Raw genomic sequence first — 14,477 nt, 5'->3', positions numbered from 1 at the left:
ATATTTTTAATAGGTTTCCCAAATAGTGTGTAAGACATTGTTTGTGATATATCTATATGACCCAAGACACAATAAGCATATATATTAGTCAAAAAGAACCAACAAAGCAAAGACGAACAGGGTTAGTTATTAATAATTTGACTATTGATAGTATTGATGCTATTTGCAAGTTTGGTAAATGCTTTATAAATGTTTTCATCAGTCCAAATATCGGATAGGTTACCTGGCCATATTATGCCTCGTTCCTCCATAAGAAGTCTCAATTCTAATCTTTCTCTAGTAAACATAACACAGTGATAGAGGTAATGTTCCGATCCATCAGTTATGGAACATGTGGGGCATAAGTCATTCCCTCTATTAGTAAATCGTGTCAAATAAGAAGCAAATTTGCCATGATTAGTGAGCACTTGTGTCGTATTGTAGTTTGGGGAGAACCACTTTAAATTATAAAATTGTTTTAAGTTCGGAATAAATTTGTACGTTATATGGGAGTTATTTTCATTCCAATCGTTTTGCCACTTCATAAAAGTTTCCTCCCATATCAAGCGCTTTAGTGTCTTCATACTAAGTTTGTTATATTCAATTGATAGATTCGTGTTTTCCGCAGCTTGCTTCGCTAAGATATCCGCCCTTTCATTACCGGTGACTCCTTGATGTGCTTTAACCCAAAGGATTTTAATAGTACACGTAGAGATTCGTAGTAAGTTTCTAATCTCTTCAACTAAGGGATGTAGTTTGGAGCTAAAAATTATATTATAAGCTGAATAGGAGTCAGTGTACAAATGTATGTAAGCATTATTTTGGGTTTCTTTTATCCATGTAATAGCCATCTTGATTGCATATAGTTCCGCTTGGAATATAGTACAATTTTCATGTAGTCTAAAAACTTTATTATACGCTTCAATGTTATTGATATATACAACATACGAAGATCCTACCATTCCATCATGCTTTGAGCCGTCTGTGAAGATATCCATATCCGTATTGTGAGTTTGTATGTTATTACATTACAGAGGAATGATAGTTGTTTGTTTCTCGAAAACAAAAAGGCCATTCAATGTCATCATGTTAAATATTTATGGAGTCAACTTGAATATTTGTTCCCCATTTAATTTGTTGTAGTTTCCGTTTTTGTCTAATATGTTAGTCTAGGGGAGGTTTCTTGGCAATTACTTGGAGGCAGACGTTACTTACGGTGCGGAATGCTTTGGTTATTATTAATAAAGCCCTTCTTTGCGATGATATTAACCTTCTTTTAGAATGTACTTTTTCCGTGGCCCAACCCCAAGTTCCGCATGCATATGATATTATTGGGAGATATAAACTGTCGTATATGGTAGACATGGCTCCAGTCGAAAGTCCCCAATCTCGTTTGGCTACTTGAGAAAATGAGTTGAGGATAAGGCCCGTTCGATTAGTTATATGTTCAATATGTTTATCCCAATTTAGACGATAGTCTAAAATTACTCCGAGATATTTTAGAGTTTTGTTGACTTTTACAGTATTACCATTCATTTTGATGCTGGGTGGTCGTAGATAAAGATTTGCTCCACCTGGTCTATTAAATACAATTGCCTGGGTCTTTTTCGGATTAAATTCTAACTTATTTAACTATATAACTCTAACTAAGACTGACAGACAAATACATATAAAAGATATTTTTTTTAAACTCAGATAAGTTTAAATCTATAATCCTTTATGTCAGGTATAGTATTTCCTATAGCCAACAAACATCCAATGGTTTAACCACACACAATTTATTAATCAATTTTCTCTTCTATATATGCATTTTGGGTTGATGTAAATTTTCAAGTTGTCTTCAGTGCCATATAACTTGTATGTGTTTTCATAAAATAACAACCATAGGTAAAAATTCAATTTTGTTTTTAATTGGTGGTTTGATTCTTTTAAAAGTGAATAAGTGAGCATTTTTAATATATTATAAACAAACCAAGATAAAAATAAAACATTAAAATATATAACATGTACTGTCCAATAATCCCCGTACGATTACGACATATTCAAAATTATACTTGCACTTGTAATTAGAATTGAATTTTCACCTAGGTTGTTCTTTTATGAAAACACGTACAAATTATATGGCACTGAAGAAGGGTTGAGAATTTGTCAATCTGAAATGCATATGTAGAAGAGAAAATGATTAATAAATTAGATGTGGTTAAACCATTGGATGTTTGTTGTCTGTAGGAAATACTATACCTGACATAAAGGATTATAGAGTTAAACTAATAAGAATACAGTTACCCTATTTATAGAAGGAAAAAGATAGTTTTGAATCTTAAGTTAAAATTGAATTGATCAGTTTCAATAAGTTTACAGATCTTTGTTGAAATTATACATTTACAATGTACAAGAACTAAATGTTTTTTCAAGATGATACGTATCCTCATTAACATTGTTAATGTGTAGGTAATTACCCAATTTTCAGGCATTTTCAACTGTGGTGGATTATTTGGTAGATAATCTTACTTAGTGGATGATTTCAGAAATTTCAACATCAAGCTTTAATATCACAATACTTCAGCATTGTAATAAAGTTAAATCTATTTCTTGCAATCTGCAAACTCATTTGCACTTTCAACCAGCATTGGTTTAACAACTAGTTCATTTACTGCTTTGTTTAATAAGTTGTAAGTATTTTTAATTAAACAATTTCATTTAGTTTCAGCCTATTTGTTGAAACTAGAAAGAAGAAACTGAACTAAAAAATAAAATAAATAAGGCAAATAATAAAGTTGCCTTATATTTACAGGGTGGCTAATAAATATTTTAAATTAATTTATGTGTATTTAATACAAGAATCTTGTCATAATATGCATCAATTGCCTGTCTGTCTGAGTATAATAAAAAAAATGTCTTTATTTAACAATATTCTCTTTTATAAATTATCAAAATGCATTTTGGCCTTCTATCAAATTTAAGCCCTCTTCAGTTAAGACGTTTTTAGTAAGAGTCTTAGAATATTGTTAAATAAAGGCATTTTTTTTATTGTCTCCAATTTGTTTTATTGTCCTTGGATAGCTAGTGGCAATTGATGCATATTATGACAAGATTGTAATATTAAATACTGTATATGTAAACTAATTTGAACTAAAAAAATAACTGTGCTTCTTGATCCTTTTGCAATAATTTTCTGACTAAATATAAAAAGTAAATAAGTTTGTCTCCTGTTATGCTTTAATAATCAGAAGAAAATTTTTTATAAAATCTTAATCTCCTATAAATTACTTTGAATGGATTTAACTATTGTAAACTAAAATATATTTAACTTTTTATATATTGGTATCATAGAGCTAGAGCAGGAATTGCCAAAGTGGTTGATATAACATTATTGAGGGTCAATGGAAAAATTAGAACTAAAAATCATAAATATAACTATACATATTATGTTTTTGAATATTGTTTCAATGAATTTAATACTACAGAGTTTTGCAGATTTAGAAAATATCGATATTCCAGAATGGATTATGGCGCCATTTTCTGCTCAAATCGAAAACGTTGACATCAACTTGCAAGATGAACTTATTGAATTATTAGCTGACCTTAAAGCAAAGATGCTTTTTAAAAATTTAAATTTGAGCAATTTCTGGAAATATAAATATAACACAAAAATACACAAAATTTTATGATATGGTATATTTTTTTTTGTTGGCATTTCCAAGTTAATGGTATTATGGTTGAAGCAGGTTTCAGCCATGATAATTCCACCTTAACCAAACAAATAAAGAAGTTGAATCTGGAACTGCAAGTGATTTAAGATGAAAACTTACAAATGTTGCTAATCTTGCTAATGATCATCAAGCTGACCCATCTTATTGATTGTCAGTTACAAAAATTATTATTAACATACATATTGATACAATAAATGTAAAAAATGTAAAAGAAATGTATTAAAATAGTAAGAGCTTTTTTTTTTCTTGCTTTTTCAAAACCCCACATAGACCAAAAAGTTTGTGTTACCAACTTTTCGGTGGGGTCTATGTGGGGTTTTGAAAAGTTGTAGGGAGTCATGATCAAAAAAGTTTGGCGACTCCTGAGCTAGAGTGACTCAACCAGTAAATGAACAGCTACCAATGAATGACTACTAGGGTCAATCATTGGAATTTAACAAATTTACAACCACACTTGTTGAGAGCAAATTTTTAATTACTAAAGCTTAGTTCACACTGAGCGCAATTTGCTAGCAAAAGAGAAAAACAAAGCGAATAACTGGTCAAACATGATTTGTTTGATGGGTTATTTGCTCTGTTTTTCGCTTTCACTAGTGAATCACGCTCAGTGTGAACTAAGCTTAACTTTTTTAGCCTACTCCTATAGGCCGTCATCAGGTTTGTTAATTAATTAATTAAAACCGGTTTTAGAAACTGTTCCACAAACAGAACATGCCATTTAAATTTTAACCTTTGAAGAATTCTGGGAACAAATTTAAATTTAAATGCATTAACTAAATAACTTATGAAAAATATAATATATGCTTGACTGAACAATCGTCCCACAGTGTATATATATTTATATATTTACTGTGTATTTTATATAATGTACCATACATATGATACCCTCTTTTATAGCTTTTGCCTTTCCCCTTTCTCTGAATTTATTATGGAATAATAGAACAAAATTTTTTAAATTTTCCGTAGAATAAAACCTTTAATCAAATTTGTTATAGAGTAATAGATTTAAAGTACTTTATAAAACATGCATCAAACAATTTTAAAATATGACATAAAACCTGACCCCTGCCACTACCCTAAACTGGGGCAGATGGAGCATGTAACTTGTGGTAGTTGGGGACTGTGTTCACACTCTCCTCTTATAAATATTCAAAATAAAATAAGTGCCAATATATCACATGTTACATAGATACTACTACAAGCCAAAGAATAATTTTTAAGCATGTAAAATACACAATATATCCACAAATAGCTTTTATGTCATATTATAAACTTTAAAAAATTTTTAAAAGTATTTTCTAATACATGGATCAATTTATTATTCTATGACAAACTTTCTGAAGGTTTTGTTCTATTATTATTTCATACCATATTTGGAGAAGTTTGTAAAATATTTTGTATTTGAAACTGAAGAGAGCTCAATCAGAGCTGAAAACAACTTTTTGTGAATTAAAGAATTGGCTTTTATATGTAGTAGTTGTTAGAAGATATAAAAATTCAAATTATATTTATGTATAATATATCTATATTTAGAGTACAGGTATACCTTGACTTATGTCATTTCAAGTTACGTCGTTCCCGATTATACGTCGTTTGTCAAAAAATATATGGAAAAATAAAAATCAAGTTTAAGTCATTTTATTAGACTTTATGTCTGTCTGCCACAAATATTGAAGTCATAATATTACTAGAAAAGCGTTTAAAGCACATAAAGTCATATTAAAATATATACATTTACAAGTATGTACTGTATTTACAGTACATGCACTTATAAAGTTAGATTACTTTTTTCTGTACTATATTAAAAACTAAAATTTATTTGTTTGTAAGCTTAAAATACATCCTTCTTAATAACCATATATTATTAAAAATGCATTAATAAATAAAACACAGAACCAGGAATGGTAATTTATGGTTTAGCCTAGTGACAAGTAGATTCGGAGACAAGTAAATTCGACTTACGTCGCCTCTCCTGGAACCAATTACTGACGTAAGGTGAGGTATACCTGTATAAAATCCTATTTTTAGAATTTTGAAACTACACAGTAAATACAAAGTTTTAGTAAGTTTAATTATAATTTAATTTTTTAACTTAAAATTAATACAAATACTTTTTCAGGTTAATATATTAAAGTGCATATTTAAAATATAAAATAATACAATTAAAATTTTAAAAATTTGTTAGAAAATGGCTTGGTACAGAATATAGATATTTTCTTTTATAAATTTTGGAATATAAAACTTTATTTTGATTAGATGAAAATTTGAATATGTCCTACATTTATATTAATTTTTTTTTGAATTTCAGAATATGAAGCTTTAAATCTAGCAATGGATCAGCTTAATTCTTGCTTAGATGTTCTGGAACAACAGAATAATTCATTAAATGCTGAATTGCGCCAGTTTATAGAGACACACAAGAAAGAAGAAAGCGAAAGAAAGGATTCGTGTGAAACATCTGAAACCAAATAATGTAGTTAATTTTTGGAATTTTTAATCATATTAAAAAATCTGAAGTTATAAATTTAAATTTTAAAAATTATTACATGTTTAAAAATATTTTCATTGACTGTTATATATCATGGAATTATAAATCAACTATATATGTATATATTGTACATTCATAGTATAAATTTATTAAAAGAATAAATATATTAATACAACCAAATGTAAAAAAAAAGAAGTATAAAAATAATAATAAATTGATAGTCAAGAAAATGATTAAATTATAATAAATTTTTATTATAAATGGAACTTTATGATTGGATCATTATTATTTTACAAGTTTAACTAAGGTTGAACGTATATTTATTCTGTAGAATTATATTTTGAAAAGATATATTAAATATTAATGATGATAAGATATTTTATATTCAAGGTAAATAATTTAGAAAATTATGCTAAATTACTTTAATAAAACTATTTGTTGTTTTATTTAAAAATTGGTCTTATTTATTTGTTTAATCAGAAATTATTTCTGAGAATTATTTTATAAATGCTATAAAGTTTTCTGCAATATTGAGATCAATTTAATAAATTTAATATTCATAAGTGATAAAAGTCAATCTGAAAGGGATAGAATTAGACACTGCTTGAATTAATGCATGTGTTACTGAGAAATATCCTTAACTGATTGAACCTTTAAAAAGCTTTACCGTAATTTAGTGTTGATGGTAAAGGTTTTTAAATGTACCAAGCATGTTAAACAGCAGCATATTAATGTACACTTCCTATCTTGTGGACATTAAAAAGGCGTTTTTCATGCCCTTTGTGGATTCAGCCACGCTCGCCCACAATGAGGGGTAACAATGAGATCTGGTGATCAAAGGATCCGAGATATACGATACAACCATCCTTGAAAATTTCTGAAGTTTTTCGACCTCGAATTCAATCTGGGTCTTTAACCACTCGGCGGCAGTATATAATATCATGTAGATGGCCAGATGACATCTGATATCATATACTGTATTAAATATCAATTATTGTAGAATAAGGTTAATCTTAAATATGAGTCAAAATGGAAAATAGAAAACTGAATTTTCATTTTAGTGATAGATATTTTTGCATGTGTAAATTCTAAGGATCAAAAAGTCATTTTGCACGAATATACTATGACGTTACACAGATTTTTATTCAGGGTAACTACAATAGAAACAATTCATCGATAAGGACAGTCCACGGATAGAAGGTGGATTTATAAAGTCTGAAAGCAAATAACATATATAAATCTATAAATTAGATGAAATTTAGGACTTTCTGAATGACAACTCACGTTTTCATACCGCGCAATTTGAATGTTCTGAAGTAACGATAGGAATATATCACTATTATAGTGCTATTTAAAATAAAATACGTACTGTATAACAATAACAGTTATTTTTGTTATATATTTTACAATTATTTGCAGGGTAATGTTAAAGCTCGCGTAAATAATCGCGGATTATAAAATTCTTCGAGTAATTTATTCGTTATAATAAACACATATGCAATCAGCAAAGTATGCGCGACATAACCTCATTTAAAACAACAAATGTCATTATTTAATTATAAAAAAAAACAAAGATAACCTATATCACGAATGGCAGACATGGCGCCGTACATTGGGGCACGGGGCACGTGTCCTTTTTTCGTCTCGGCTGCCCTTTTCATAATTCCTAAGGGGCCTCAAACAATAGAAAATTCGTAACTTATATTATGCAAAAATAAAAGAAACTAACGATATTTGTCCATTGTTCAATTCAACTTTGTCGTATGCTGACTAAAATCACACGAATTGTAGGGACTAGTTTAGTCACAGGTGCAGATTGCATCCGACACTGTGTTCCAGCAAGATAATGCCCGACCGCATGCTTTAGGCGCTCTCACCAGCCTAAAGGCTCCTTCCCTGTCCGGCAACCTTGCCGGATCTCTCTCCCATCAAACACCTCGTCCGACGTGAGATGCACCGGATATACCGCAATATATCGTAGACGACATGTACTGTACATTGCACACCGCAATGGACGCAGTTTGACGAGGGATACTTCAGTCAACCATTAATTAATTGCCTCATTAATAGTATGCCTCGCCATATAGCGGCCTATAGCCTGTAGGGGCCATATTCGTTACTGAATAAACAGGTGTATGTTACATATCTTTGTTCTGTTAATCATTTGTATATCTCTGTCACTTCTAACGGTCTTGCAATGTGCATCTGGCTACGCACATTCCTTCGTGATGTTTTAAAGGAGTGTATATTAAAGTCATACTTTTCTGTGCTTTTTAACCTATAATTCTTTGCACTATTAAGTACATGCACTTTGTACATTGATCAATAAAACAGTAATATTCTTTAATAAAACTAATAAATAGCCAAGATGATAATTATATTTAAAAATTTATAAGAAAACTTTTAAAAATTTTTACAAGAAATTAAGAGAAAACAACACAGTGATTCTTCATCCTTCATCTGTAAGACAGTTTGTTTCTGAGTTGTGAAAAGGACGAATGATGAAGAATCCCTGTTTTTTTTCTGTTAATTTCTTGTGAACATTTTTTTAAAAGTTATATTGATTGACAATTTTAAAAGCCGGCCGGAAGGCCAAGCGATTAAGACATCAGCACACCTTTCCGCTTTGGAGGACCAAGAACGAATGCTGACGGATTGAAAAATCCCAGGAGTTTTCCGATATGGTCTGTCCCGAATATATCGGGTTCTCATCACGCGACCTCTCCATTTGGGACCCGACCGAACTCATGATAATCTTTTTTTTTTTTAAAACTCTCTTTCCTCTTTAATCCATGGGGACTAAGAGAACCTTTTTAGCAAGTCCAAGGTAGGTTCGGCCAGGCCCACAGTAGGGAACCAGAGAGCAGTTAATATGATCTTTAATCCAACATATGCCACTTTAACCGTCATTTCTCATCCGGTTATCACGATGGGCTTGACATAATAACATATATTGTTAGGTCATCTCAGTGCCCATTGTGAGAAATGAGTAAATATATATTTACTCATTTCTCACAATGGGCACTGAGATCTAACAATATATGTTGTTATTATTATTGTGAATCATATAATATAATCACATTATGACTAAGTTATCTTATATTTTGCTATTATTTATAATTTCACATTATGTCGTAAATTTTGATAATTTGAGTTTTGATAATGTGTGAAATTGAAGTTCAATTACATTTATACAGTTATAGTTACATTTGGTATCAGAATAAACTACGTACTATCAATATATGCATCTAAATTGCAGAAAAATTAAATTATCTTTAGAATAGTTATTTAAATTATTGTACAGTATTGTTTTTTTTTTTATTTATTTAAAATATGACAATATTCTCGATATATTAGAGTATAAACAGAAAGTTGACTTAATGTTGATATTGTCATTAAAATCATTTTATTGATGCCAGTTTAATATAAAAATAAGATATTATCAATTTTATTATCTTAGATAATGAAATAATATAATTATATATCTGATTAGTTTCTAAGCAACTAAATATGGATTTAGTTCTCTCATATGTACAGTACTATACTCTACCCAAGGACTATATAATTAAAATTAAAAATCATTACAACTATAGCATTCTGTCATGGGTATAACATTTATCTTATGGAGGGCTTATTAAACCTACTGATGAATGGCTAGCAAAAATTATAGAATGGAATAAATATTTCGAAATATGATGCCAGTTTAATATAAAAATAAGATATTATCAATTTTATTATCTTAGATAATGAAATAATATAATTATATATCTGATTAGTTTCTAAGCAACTAAATATGGATTTAGTTCTCTCATATGTACTATACTCTACCTAAACATTGAAAATTGAGAACACTAAAAGAAAATAATATTTTTTTCCAATTTTATGATAAGCAAAATTGATAAATTATGTTTAAAATCAACTGATAAGTTATCGTATTGATAATCATACATATATAAATTCAAGCATTACATTGATAAACTAATTTATATACAGTTAACGGACATATTTATTGAGTTTAAAAGAAAATATATGCATTATTGAATATAATTATCATCTCAAAAATTCAGGTAAGTAGAATTAAAACTTATTTAATAACTAAATTAAATAATTTGTTATAAGAAAATTAAAGAAGTGATAATATATAACATCGTTGTATGTTTAGTTTAATTGAAAATTGTAAGTTAAAAAAGAATTAAATAGGCTATATACATAGAATGCTTTGTGATTATTTAATTAATAGACTTGTGCGTATAATTATGAAATAGTTAAAATTTATATGTTGCAAATAATTCAGTTATTCGAGTTATTCGGAAACTTTTTATTTATATCCATATTTATTTGGTCGTGGATAAACTTTTTGAATGAATAAAACTGTCTTTCTAGTTCTGTTTTTATCTGAGAAATCTATTTTAGTGCAGTTGCTGTGTAAATATATGAAAAACTGTTTGTGTTTAGTGGTATAGAAAACATTAATTGTATAGAACTATAGGATGTGGATGCATAGAGAAAGATGGAGAACACGAGAAATACTGTAACGAAGTCGTCTAATAAATAAATCTTTTAAAATCAGTAATTCATTTGAATTATTATAGTGATGTAGCATTACTATGTTTATATTTATAGTACTAATTCATTCATTATATATATAATACATATTGCATTCTATCAGGTAAAAAATAAAATAGTAAGAGACTTTATGATATCTAAATGATTATAACTAAATGAATAATATACCTAAACTAGATTTGCTTGCGTAGGCAAGACAATTTGCTTCACTACTTGACCATAGACTTAACATTGTAAACTTTGACATCGTATATCTCCGGTCACAGGTCGAGTTTTAAAATGCCGTTTGAGTCATGACCTAGACCAAAGTGGATTCTATCTGTTTGCAAAAAATAACTTAAATTGGTTAAGCGGTTTCGGGGGAGTTAACCGCCGTACAAATGTCAAAATCATCACTAAGATCGCTTCACTACGCTCAATAAATATAACTTAATCTTTGACTATATTTTTTGTACTCTGTCCCAGACTTGTATTTTACAGTTATTACATGACCCTTTTCAAAAAGAAGTTAAAGACCCATAATCTATGGTATTTCAGAAAATTCTGTTTATTTGAATTATTGTTGATAAGCACAACAAACACATTAATCCTGTTTCAAATTATGAGAAAGACTCACTCAATGGCAGTTTAATATATAATATTAGAAATTTAGTATAATATATTTAACATTGAATATNAGGTAAAAAATAAAATAGTAAGAGACTTTATGATATCTAAATCATGATTATAACTAAATGAATAATATACCTAAACTAGATTTGCTCGCGTAGGCAAGACAATTTGCTTCACTACTTGACCATAGACTTAACATTGTAAACTTTGACATCGTATATCTTCGGTCACAGGTCGAATTTTAAAATGCCGTTTGAGTCATGACCTAGACCAAAGTGGATTCTATCTGTTTGCAAAAAATAACTTAAATTGGTTAAGCGGTTTTGGGGGAGTTAACCGCCGTACAAATGTCAAAATCATCACTAAGATCGCTTCACTACGCTCAATAAATATAACTTAATCTTTGACTATACTTTTTGTACTCTGTCCCAGACTTGTATTTTACAGTTATTACATGACCCTTTTCAAAAAGAAGTTAAAGACCATCCATGGTATTTCAGAAAATTCTGTTTATTTGAATTATTGTTGATAAGCAAAAAAGACACATTAATCCTGTTTCAAATTATGAGAAAGACTCACTCAATGGCAGTTTAATATATAATATTAGAAATTTAGTATAATATATTTAACATTGAATATTAGATATTTTAGAATATTTGTAGATATTTTTTTAGACATAAAATACTTTTTATTGTTTTTGTATTAGGTAAAAATGAATGAAAACCAGAAAGATTCGTTACAAGAAGAAATGTCTTCTAATAAAGATGAACAGATCAGAGAAAGTAAAGGTGAAAAACCAAGCGAGGGTGAAAGTCGCCAAGGAATAGTAACCGAAGTAAAAGTTCTCGCAGATACACTTACATCCCAAATGGCTGGGGCAGAAATGCTTGAAAAAGTCGGAAAATCCGAAAAATCAATACTAAGAGCAGCTCCGAGTAGAAAAAATAGATATAATACTCCATTGAAGGATGACGATAGTAACGAATAAACGGCTTTGAATTATTTGAAAAATATCATGAATACAGGTTATTAAATATACCTTCTTGTAAATTATCCAATTCATTTCAATGTTCTCTTGAAAAATTCTTTTAATAAAAATGTTTATCAATTATTTTATTAATATTCATTTTATTTACATAATTTTTAACGTTGGTCTGTTTAAAACCTGTACATTTTCCCTTCTGATCTCTATAATATGTACACAATTAGCATAAACATTTAATACTCAAAACTGGAAGTAAAGGATACGACTTTTAAAACGAATATAATACTGATATACTGAGAAATTCCAGACACGAGCTTATTTCCTTACCATATAGCCCTTATAGGTCGGATGGCCGAGCGGTCAAGGTGGCAGCTTACCTCTCTGGGGAACCCAGGTTCGAATCCGAACGGGCCGAAATATCCCAGGAATTTTTCGGGGGGTGGTCCGTTCGGATATATCAGGGCACCGTCCCTCACGACCTGGTCCGTTCGGATATATCGGGGCACCGTCCCTCACCACCCGGCCGCTCCATTGTGGGCCTAGCCGAACCCACAATGGGTTTGCTAAAAAGAGACTTAACTACTGAAAATGCATTGTTAAAATTGATTATGTATAAAATAAGGCATAAAGAACTTTTCGTTACCGATTAAATATCGCGATTTTAATCAACCTTTAATGACGCGCGATTCACGCTTTATTGTTTTTAATGGGAGTTTGATATCAAATTTCATTCATCGTTCTAAAGTTGTAGTGCACGGATTTTCCTTCGATAAAGTTATTTAAAGCCACTTTCTGATGTCAAAAACGACCTCCAATAGTTTTTAAATTTTTTAATTAATATATTTTATTATATATAAGTTTAATTAAATCGGGGGGTCGGAAATCGCAATAAAAATTTTAATTTTTTAAAAATATTTAAAAATATACGGTTAGCTAGTATTTACCCTACTTTAAACCCTTGTCCTCCCGAGACGTGTATGAGAATGTCCCTAGAAATCCGACTCCAGCTGTTCTCAAGGTCATCCAGCTGTGTAAACAATGACTCATCAGTGTCAAATTTCACAGAAAGGCGAGACAAAAGACGTTAAATTTTGAAGCTTTTCCTTCAAAATTAACGCATTTCTTTCGTTTTTTTCAGTTTTAAGTATTTTTTATGTTTAATTATAATTAATTAAAAATTGATCGGAAACTGAGTGGTTAATAAATATTATTTATTAATATTTTGTTGTAATATATATACAATATCGAAATAATTTAGAAAATGAATTTATATAATAACAATACTTATATAATATATAATAAATGAAATGTATTAATAATGTATTGAACTTTTTGGTTCAATACAGTCTTTCTCTCTTCAAGTTCTTTTCCTTTTCTTATCTATTTGTTTCTGATTATAATAATCATTGTAATTTGAGTGATTTAGACCCATTTTTTGATTCTGAGCAAATTCCTGTTTGGACGTTTTCTGATATTGAACCATGCCTAGTTGGCGACCGCAATAAATACCACTATCATTTACTTTTGCACAATCTTTCTTCTTGCAGGCTTGTTTTACTCCAGACAACAACCAATCCAGTCGTTTTTCTTCCAATTTTTTATCTTTATTACGTTCTTCTAACGTAGGAAAGTGAGCAGGTATAGATGCAGTTTGTGTATGAGTTCCAAGAGAGGTATATATGAGAAGATTTCTTCGATAAGATATTCCCTTTCTTGGAATGGCCATCAAAGAATTGCTTTGAAATATTTTTTCCGCATTCTCAGTAGTCTTTTCTTTAGCAGACTGATTAATGGAACTTTTCAATTGTATTTTTTCCATTATTCGTATACTAGAACTGTATGAACTGAAAATTTCATTATTCTTTGTCCTTTTACTTCTTATATTTGTAGAAATATTTGACGACTCAGGACAAGAAGTTTGTTTTTGAATATTTGGAGATAATTTGGAGTTTGGAATTGATGTTAAGCCAACAGATAGTTGATTTGTTGGCGTAAATGCTGAACCAGAACTAGAATTACTACGACGACATTGCCGTTTTGAAGTTTTTGGTTCAATACTGTCTTTTTCTCTTGAAATTCTTTTTCTTGTTCTGTCTCTTTCCTTGTGATTATAATAATAATCGTAATTTGAGTG

At 29.4% G+C, this 14,477-nt stretch overlaps 1 protein-coding gene and 1 long non-coding RNA gene across 2 annotated transcripts in view; both read left to right on the top strand.

The window, feature by feature from the left end:
• LOC111627749 (UPF0184 protein-like) overlaps positions 1-6,294 on the top strand; it is a 9,306-nt gene extending 3,012 nt beyond the window's left edge. Inside the window, exon 2 of the mRNA XM_023371379.1 lies at positions 6,001-6,294. Within this exon, the coding sequence (XP_023227147.1) occupies positions 6,001-6,164 (164 nt within the window). The 3' untranslated portion in view covers positions 6,165-6,294. The remainder of the gene's footprint in view (positions 1-6,000) is intronic.
• Positions 6,295-9,997: 3,703 nt separating this feature from the next.
• LOC111627726 lies at positions 9,998-12,469 on the top strand. Its single transcript, XR_002757052.1, has 2 exons — positions 9,998-10,247; positions 12,065-12,469. It is a non-coding gene; the product is annotated as an uncharacterized LOC111627726 (long non-coding RNA).
• The last annotated feature ends 2,008 nt before the right edge of the window (positions 12,470-14,477 follow it).

This window comes from Centruroides sculpturatus, unplaced genomic scaffold, assembly GCF_000671375.1.
Source record: "Centruroides sculpturatus isolate CEXI.00-Female unplaced genomic scaffold, Cexi_2.0 scaffold121, whole genome shotgun sequence".
NCBI lineage: Eukaryota > Metazoa > Arthropoda > Arachnida > Scorpiones > Buthidae > Centruroides > Centruroides sculpturatus.
The sequence above is the reverse complement of the archived record's forward strand: the minus strand, read 5'-3'. Positions and strand labels throughout refer to the sequence as shown.